This window comes from Sparus aurata, chromosome 22 (genome assembly GCF_900880675.1).
Source record: "Sparus aurata chromosome 22, fSpaAur1.1, whole genome shotgun sequence".
Taxonomy (NCBI): Eukaryota; Metazoa; Chordata; class Actinopteri; order Spariformes; family Sparidae; genus Sparus; species Sparus aurata.
This window is the reverse complement of record NC_044208.1, coordinates 11,969,723-11,978,659: the sequence shown is the minus strand read 5'-3', so window position 1 is coordinate 11,978,659 and position 8,937 is coordinate 11,969,723. Positions and strand designations below refer to the sequence as shown.

The following is an 8,937-nucleotide window of genomic DNA, read 5'->3' as shown; positions in this document are numbered from 1 at the left end:
TTGTCGGACCCTTCGGATGAAATCCTCCACCTCCGCTGCTGTGTGAAAAAGGTTTCGGCTGCCCTGGTGGAAAATCCTCATCCTCGCCGGAAAAATTAGTCCGAAGCCGATGTTTAATTCCCGGAGCTGTTGCTTCACCCCGTCATATTGTCTCCGTTGTTTTTGTACCACCGTGGACAAGTCCGGGAAGAACATAATGTGTCGGTCGCGGTACATCACTTTCCCACTCTGACGCGCCGCCTTCATCACCTTCACCTTGTCCTGGTAGTTGAGAAACTTCATGATGATGGCGCGGGGGGGGTCGTTCGGAGCCTGTCGACCCGGTAATCTGTGGGCCCGCTCTATGATGATTGGACTTGGTAGTGCATCCGTGCCCAAAACTTCTGGCAGCCAGGTTTGAAGGAAAGACACTGCATCTCCCCCCTCGGTTCCCTCAGGCAGGCCGATTAGCCGCAGGTTGGATCGACGGTGTCTGTTTTCCAGATCATCCAGTTTCAGGGTGAGCTCGTGAACTTTCTTTTGAAGGGATGACTCTTTGCTAGCTAGCGAAGAGATGTCGTCTTCAACTTTGCTGATACGGGTCTCGGCCGAGGTCAGCCTCTCGGAGAAAACAGCTATTGCCTCTTTTATTTCTTGGTTAGATGTTATGACTTCTCGCATTTGAGTAGAGACGTCCGCTCTCAATAAGCGTATGGCCGCTAAAATATTAGCCTCTTCATCTACCTGGCCGCTAGCGCTAGCATTAGCATCTTCCTCGTCCTCTCCGTCCAGCGAGGTGCGGTCTGTGTTGGCCTCGTTAGCGTCGTCGACTTCACCCGCATTCCTCGGTTTATTTCTGCGTGGGTTTGGCATTTTCGTAGACAAAGTTGTAGTAAAGTCAGTACTGGGGCAGGCGTGAACAGTTGAGTGACTCTATAGCGAAATGGAAAAGCAAATATAAGCCCGTTAGGTCAGAGCTCCAGATCCCGCTGCTGCTCAGGTAGACGCCATAACCGGAAGTCCATATCACAATTAACTGTTGTTAAGATGTGGCTCATTTTCTCTCTGCTGCGGAGGCCATGGACATTGAGTGAGAGAATGGTTATCATGAGTAGATGGAATAATGAAAGTGCCATATTCATGTTTTCGTTTTTGCTTTGATTTTTTTACTTGTTCTTTCCTGTCTTCCCGGATTTTGCCTTTTTCTGATTTGTTGGATTTGAAGGATGTCTACGTCGGAGTCCGAGCCGGCAGTCTGAGGAAAGAGCAGCTGGGAGGATTCCCCGGAGGGAGGGAGACTCTAGGGAACACCAGTCACAAGGTCAGTCTCACCTTTCGGTGAGAGTTTTCCATTTAAGGCAGGGAGTTTGTCGGACTCAGAGTCTTTACCTGACTCTGTCCTAGCCTCAGTGTGCCTGCTTTGTCCCGAGGAGGAATCGCCGGTCTTTGCTGTGTTTAAGCTGGCGCTCAGCTCCGACGCTCGCACTGCGCTTTCTTTGACCAGCCGCTCCGCTCTGGTGTTACACTCCATGTCATCCTCTCCCTCTTCGTCTTTGCTTTCATCACTCTCATCTCCCAGCTGGCCAGCCTCAGACCCTTCATAAACATCCTCCTCATTTTTGCTATTATGACAGACGCAGTTTTCTAAATTATTGTGGCACAGTTCACATCTCCTTATAATTTTAACGCATTCTCTCGCATAATGCCCCTGAACTCCGCATTTGTGGCACATAAATTCAGGGCATTCTCTGAGGATGTGCCCAGGCTGAATACATATCCTGCATACTTGTCTGTCATGTAAGACTCTGAAATGCTCTTGCTCTGTCGCTGTGTTGAACCTTGCAGAGTATGGGAGAGACTGCACTGTTTCATTGAATTTGACTTTTACAAATCTTGTCCCGTCTGCAATCCTCGTTCCTGGCCACATCCTCCTTTTTATTGGAGACACTGCCGAAACTCCCCATCCGTGTAATTTCTCCAGAATGTCCTCGTCGGAAATGTAGGCTGGTAATCCCAGGAAAGACACCACGAGTTCATCATTGCACAGCTCCTTTGCAATGATGTTTGTCGTCCCGATTTTAAATCCATCCATTAGTCTGCTTTTGCGTGTTTGATTTGTCATTGTTATCTCAAACGTTTCCAGTTAGTCGGCAGGCTATTAATCCTCCGCACAGGTCCCTTATACATTTCATTAATTCCATCGTTGTGACTGTTTCCTCTCCGTTTAATTCAACTTGCACTGTTAGGTCTTTCTCATAGTTGATCTTTTTCTCCATCCTGTTGATTTTTTCTTTTTCTGTCTCATGATCTCTCTGTCCTTTGGTCTGGTTTATGGTCCCGGAAGAGTTTTCTCTTATCATCGCCATGCTGTCAATCCGTGAGCAAAAGCCCGATTTGGAGAGGGGAAGACACTATCCCCCCAGACAGTAAATCACTGCTGGGGGATAGAGAAGGAGGAAGAAAAAAGAGAAAAGAAAAACTCACATTGAGTGCTGAAAAGAAAAACAAAACTTAAACAAACAGAAAGATCTCTCTCTCTCTCTCTGCTTCATGGGCTGTGGCAGACTGGACTCCTTGTTTCAGCTGCTGCAGCGAATGTTCACGATGCTCGGAAACACTTTTTCTAAGGAAATGTTCATTTTAGGTTGTCCTTACCTACAGAAGAAGAGACTGAAATGTCAATTGATTAATTTTATTTTGGTCCAAGCTAAAATGGCGATCTACCTCAGTCGAAGGAATAAATTAGAAAATTCTCTGGATGTTGATGCAGCTACCTTATTTGTTAGAATGGTTAAGGCCAGATTACACATTGATTTCAGTTTTTACAGAACCACAAATAATGTGGAAGAGTTCTCCAACATATGGAGCCTTAACAATGTTTTATGTTCTGTTATAGAGCATGAGTTGATCTTTGGACTCGTTTTGAGTTAAAGCATGTTTTTCTCTCTCTCTCTCTCTCTCTCTCTCTCTCTCTCTCTCTCTCTCTCTCTCTCTCTCTCTCTCTCTCTCTCTCTCTCTCTCTCTCTCTCTCTCACCCTGCGTGATCAGAGTGGTATGGCCGTAACCACTCTTACACAATTTTTGTGTAAAATTATGCAGATTAAGAAAGCTTCTTCAGAACATTACAGCCATTTCTAATCTGAGAAATATTTGTGGTTTGTGAAATTCATTACTACATATGAAGCCATGTAGTTAATACATTTTTGTGGCATTTCTTCATCAGAAAAAGTCCTTGACAAGTCTGAGGTGCCGGTCTCCACACAGATTACCACCTGGGGAGAGCTCGGCAAGCTAGTTTTTTTTTTTTCGCTAACTAGTTATTTTCACCACATAAAATACGTGGTTCCGTTCATTCAGTTTACTAATATTCTTTGAAGCCAGGTTATTATTTAATTAATTATATGAGACGCCAAATGCGGGACTTTTATTTTGAAACCGTCTCGCTGTGAACAAAAAGCATCTGTTGTGTGTGCTGGTGAATCGTGTGTGTCTCCATGTTGAAAGTCTGCCTACAAGGTTTTGCTGAACATAATGAAAATGAGTTACTTAGCACCTGGCTGATAAAGGGCACAAGGTTTGTTGTTGTCATTTGTTGTCGCTTCATGACATGTTTAGTATTTGATTCAGACCATAAAGTTTTGAACAGTTTTGATATAGCGTGTTTAAGCTAGCGGGAACGCTAATTAGCATTAGCCCAACCGTCCTGTCGGTACAGAGGAGCAGAAATGAGGCTGCTGGTCATTTCATTCATTTCATCTGTATGTTTGTTAATATAAAAAAAAGGCATTTTGTGTGGTTTTAAGTGACTTTAATATATAAAGTTAACAGTTAATATTTAATACAAATGTCCTGGTTAAAAGTTTAATTATAAGTTAAAAACAATTCATATAGCTCTCTAATAGAGGTTGTCATTTAAGTTAAAACAGATTAAAATATGATTTTTCTGTGAATGTAACAATGATTGAAGAAGCTAAGAGAAGAATGCATGATTATATTTTGTGTGAATTTATGATACAATAAGGTCATGATTCATGAAGGAAGATATTTGCATCTATTTTTTATACCTTTTTTGTAGTTCTTATGGTGTGTTCGAAGGAGTGTTTAAAGGTTCCTGCAATAAACCATCAGTTAAGGAGAGTCTGACCATCATTCAGCCGGGGATGCTACACCAGGCACGCCAGGAGGACTCTGACGTGTTTTGTCAGTGCCTGGACGCTATGCTGGACGCGGAAGGTTGCTGCATAACGTGTCACTGGAGGAGAGTGGGTGAGTTGTGTTTTTGTCTCTTTTCAGTGCAAACATCGATTCACTCTCGGCAGGTATTCACATAGAGCTGGTGTAACATGTGGCCCTCAACTTTGTCGATGTCAGCTTTTTCTCGGTACAGCAGTGTGAGTTTGAGATCAGGCATGTCATAGTTTGAAGTGACGTCTGTGACATCACACTCGAGCAAGCAGTGTGTTGTTATCAAATTTATATTGTCTCGACATCGAATTATCCCGCTACGATGTACTCCGCTAGCCTGTGCAACAATATCCATGGATATGGTCCATGGAGAATAGTGGGGAGAAGTATATTTATATTTGGGCTTGTTGTTCTGTATGATTTTAACTATTTATTGTTGCGCGTTGCAGTAAATTCTCACTTCTTCCTCCCACTGAAAGTCCTCTTGGTAGTTTCCTCACAGCCTAAGCAGGGAGACCCAGACCTCCCTCTCCCCAGCCACTTCATCCAGCTCTTCCCGGGGGATCCCGAGGCGTTCCCAGGTCAGCTGAGAGACATGGCCTCTAAGTCTCTGTGAATTCAGCCTGTAATTCAAGTTAAAGTAAACTGTTTTGATGTAATCTTTTTCTAAAATACTGTTTTATGTCGTGACAGTTAAATTACATTTCATGACCAATAAAATAATGTTTTGAAGAGTATTTTGTTGTTTGATCATTTAATAGTAATTTATATCGATTTTACATCCACTGAAGTTAAAGTAAATTAAATGAAACATTCTTAGAAAATGTTGGTAATAAAATTGATATTGTTTTTTACCACAGCTATACTGATAACCTGGTAACCCATTTCTTGGTAGCTTTAACTCATCAGCATGAGTAGTTTTTACCCATTGTTGAGTCAAAATCTTGACCCAGCATGCTGGGTCAAATCCTCAACCCAATGCGCTGGGTATAAATAACCCAGCATTGGCTCGGTCCCTTTTGGACCCAGCGCTGGGTTATTTAGACCCAGCGCATTGGGTCAAATCCTCAACCCAATGCGCTGGGTCAAATCCTCAACCCAATGCGCTGGGTATAAATAACCCAGCATTGGCTCGATCCCTTTTGGACCCAGCGCTGGGTTAGCAATTTCACCCAATTTGGGTTAGTTTTAACCCAGCAGTTTTAAGAGTGTATGATGTTATATGTAATGATGCTTTGTATGGCACAGGTGTAAAATGACAGGAGCATTTTCTGGGGCAGTGTTTCAGGTATATCTGATTGCGTTTGCTGTGCAGTGGAACAATCGGATGGAGTCAATCCGGGTTGCTGATGGTCAGGGTCGGCAGACGTCATAAATGGACTCACGGCAGATCCAGCGTATGAAACAGCAGGCTGAGGTGCTCTTCGGCAAAGACCATGTCCTGGAGCCCAACTTCGCTGCTCCTATGCCCTACCCTGATCAGTACAGGGACCCAGAAGAGGAGGAGCTCCTTGGTGTGGAGCATGCCATGTGCCAGTCAACAAGCTTCACTGCGAGGAATTACTATGCCCAGAGAGGTAAAGCTAATTGCACACTTCAACAATATACATACATATGAGGCTATACTATCCCTTTATTATTCGTGCATATTCTAGCAATGACAGTAAACATGATAAAGTTAAATTTCCTATTACCGGTAATATGAAAAAAAAAAAAAACTGACATATTATGTGCAGGTCTGTGTATGCATGAATCTACAAGTGGTTACAACTGGCCAGACACATTTGTGATTAGAACAATTACATATTTGCAGTTGAGGAAGAGCAGACTCGTGACGAAGAGGAGTTGGCTGAGCAAAGCGAGGAGGAGATGGCAGATGAGGGAATCGACATGCCTGCAGAGGAGGATCCTATTGATGACATCTGTAGGAAACACGCTATCCTCACCCAAGCAGAACACGTGGAGGAGGAGGATAGTCCCGCTCTGCAGGATGTGCTGATGACCCGGCGACATCTCCATCTGCCAGGAATAGAGGAAGTGGAGGCGTTAGCTTGAACTGGCAGACAACAGTCACCACCACCTTGTGCCAGCTGACCTCAGGCAGAAGGTTCCTTTCCGGAGCATGACAAGACTGCTGCCAACTTCGTGAAGAGGTATGAGTCCAGGTGGGGCTACACGCTGTTTGGCCGGTGTCTTGGGGCTGACACACCCGAGACCAGAGAAGCCCAGACAACAAAGTTTGGGTGGATGAGGTACCCTCAGTTAGCGCAGGTGACAGAGGATAGTCGTCTGTTGTACCTCGTCATCAAGATGCTCAAAAATCTGCCACCAACCAATCGCCTCTCCTCCCCCAGTAAAATAACATCTTCCATAAAGGGGCAGTACAAAAGGATTGTTGACAGAGTTAGAGACGACCCCATCCTCTGCACTCTCTCCATCCCTCTGCCCAATCTGAATGCCAGATCCATCTCTAATTTCATCACCAGAGAGGAGAAGAAGGCCAGCTACAGGGCTACAGTAATACCAACAGCAAAGCCTCACCGGACAGTGCTCTCACATGAGCAAATGCCAGCAGCTCCAGCTCTGCCAACATCCCTACCACCACCAGATCGATCTCAGGTGCAGTACCAGGAGGTTCATCACGTTGCTGGTAAAAGGCGTGGTGAGAAGCGGTGGTAAGTTATTTAAGCTCGTCATTGCTAGAAATGTAGAAATTTTGTAATGTGTGGAGATAAATCATACTGACACTCATCATCACATGTTTAATATTCACACAGGTTAGATGGTGAGGAACCGGAGCTGGTGAACCGGCCCATTCAGCCTAAGCCTGCTGCGGCCAAGCACATAGCGCCCAGAGTGTTGCCAGCACCCGTACTCCTGGTGGTTCCTGCACAACCACAGGCTCCCTCCATGCTTCTTAACACTTTACGCTTCACACCTGTAGCACCGCCCCCTGCACAGCCATCCAACCCAAGCATGCCTCATAAATCCTCAAAGCCATGTGGGGCCTGCCAAGTACCTCAATGTGGTGGGCAGCGTAAGAGGTACACACCCTCCAAGGACAAAGCTGCTGGAAGCAGCCAGAAAACCTTCACCTTCTGCCCAGCAACAAGGAAATCGACCACTTCTGGTTTTGATTGTGTTGTCTATGACAGCTTTGAACACTTTAAAAATGTGTTTGATGAGGAATTAAAGAAAAGGAAATTAGAAAGCCAACATCTGTGAGCAGATGCAGATCCTCCCTCATACACAACACTACGCACACTATATCAGCATTACATTGTAATATTGGCTGTTAATATTGTTAAGTTAAGTTAAGTTTATTGTATAGTTTTATTGCATAAAAAACAGTGGAGAGTGGAACCAACATTCCACTGCGCTGTTTTGATAACTTTCTGGAGGCTTTTCCTCTCAGCAGAAGTGCAGCTGCTGTGCCAGATCGTGCAGCCGTAGGAAAGGATGCTTATATTATTATTATTATTATTATTATTATTATTATTATTATTATTATTTTATTTTGTTGAAATTGATTTGTTGTTTTTAGCTGTTGTTTTGTTGGATCTGATCTTGCTTTGTTCAAGCAATTTGGGCTGCATATTTGTATAAGATGTTACTGCAAGTTTTCACTTTCCACCAATAGACTAGGCAGGCTTTCAGAAAATGGGCTTATTCAGCATTTGTAGGGGTATTTAAGGTTGCTGAATCAAAATCTGCCATGTGCCAGGCTCAAAAAATTAGTTTTAAGCCTCCTAATTACCACAATAACATAGGCCTATAGGCCTAATAACATAGGCAATGTGTTAGGTGAATAGGATAGAAAATTTAAGTATCACATATCTACATGAAACCTCCCTGGCTTGTTCCTTATGAACAATATTAGTTGTTATTTGCATAATTAATTATGTAACACTTAATTTGGATGTGAAAACAAAATTTCACATATCTTGTAATATGATTTTTTGGTTGTGTCAGGGTAAGCAGTAATCTACAGAAGTTTCATGGCGGTAACTGTTGACTTTTTTTTACCCTGTTCACCTGTAATGCATTGTCAGTGGGGTTCATATTATTATTTCTCTGTGTTGAGGCATTACAGCAGATTTGAATTCAGCAGTCTTGAAAAGGCTTACCCCTCAGATGTTGTATTTACTATGAGCTTTATTCTCCATTCATTAATACATCAGTAATCATTAATGCATCATTTGCTAAGACTCCACACTGCCTTAATGACCCCTGAAGTTCTTCTTCATCCTTGCCGCAGCCTGGGATCGAACCTGCAACCTTCTGCTCCACAGCTTGGACTCCTCCCTCCCCTTTTCCCAAGAAAAGGATTACCGATGCCCCAGGTTGAATATAGGGACTCGGCGGGGTCATGGGCCATTCCCAGGCGGTCTCCCATCCAAGTACTAACCAGGCCCGACCCTGCTTAGCGTCCGAGATCGGACGTGTTCAGAGTGGTATGGCCATAAGCGAAGGCTGAGGAGACAAACGCGCTATTCATACATGTTCACCGGCTCCGTCCTGATGGTTTGTCTATATCCATCAACGGAGAAACATCAGCACAGTCGAACAAGTTTTCTCTCCGCATTGTTCGTGCGCACTGGTTTTGCTCCGCGGTTACTTCCCTCCTCAAATCTACTTGGGAGCTTCCGCCGTCTCTATGCCTCCCTGGGATCCAACCGCGGGCGCTCTCCAGTGTCTTCTTGGAGACCTAACTGTTGAACGGGTTTAAATAGTGTGTTTGTGTCCTGCGCTTTGGCTTACGGCCATACCACT

General features: G+C 44.2%; 1 protein-coding gene across 1 annotated transcript; it reads left to right on the top strand.

Moving 5' to 3' along the window:
• The first annotated feature begins 6,260 nt into the window (after positions 1 to 6,260).
• Positions 6,261 to 8,559, top strand: LOC115574399 (SH3 and PX domain-containing protein 2B-like). The gene is made up of 2 exons (XM_030405903.1): positions 6,261 to 6,839; positions 6,942 to 8,559. Exons 1-2 carry the CDS (start codon positions 6,412 to 6,414, stop codon positions 7,387 to 7,389), a joined length of 876 nt encoding a protein of 291 aa, XP_030261763.1. The 5' UTR covers positions 6,261 to 6,411; the 3' UTR covers positions 7,390 to 8,559.
• The last annotated feature ends 378 nt before the right edge of the window (positions 8,560 to 8,937 follow it).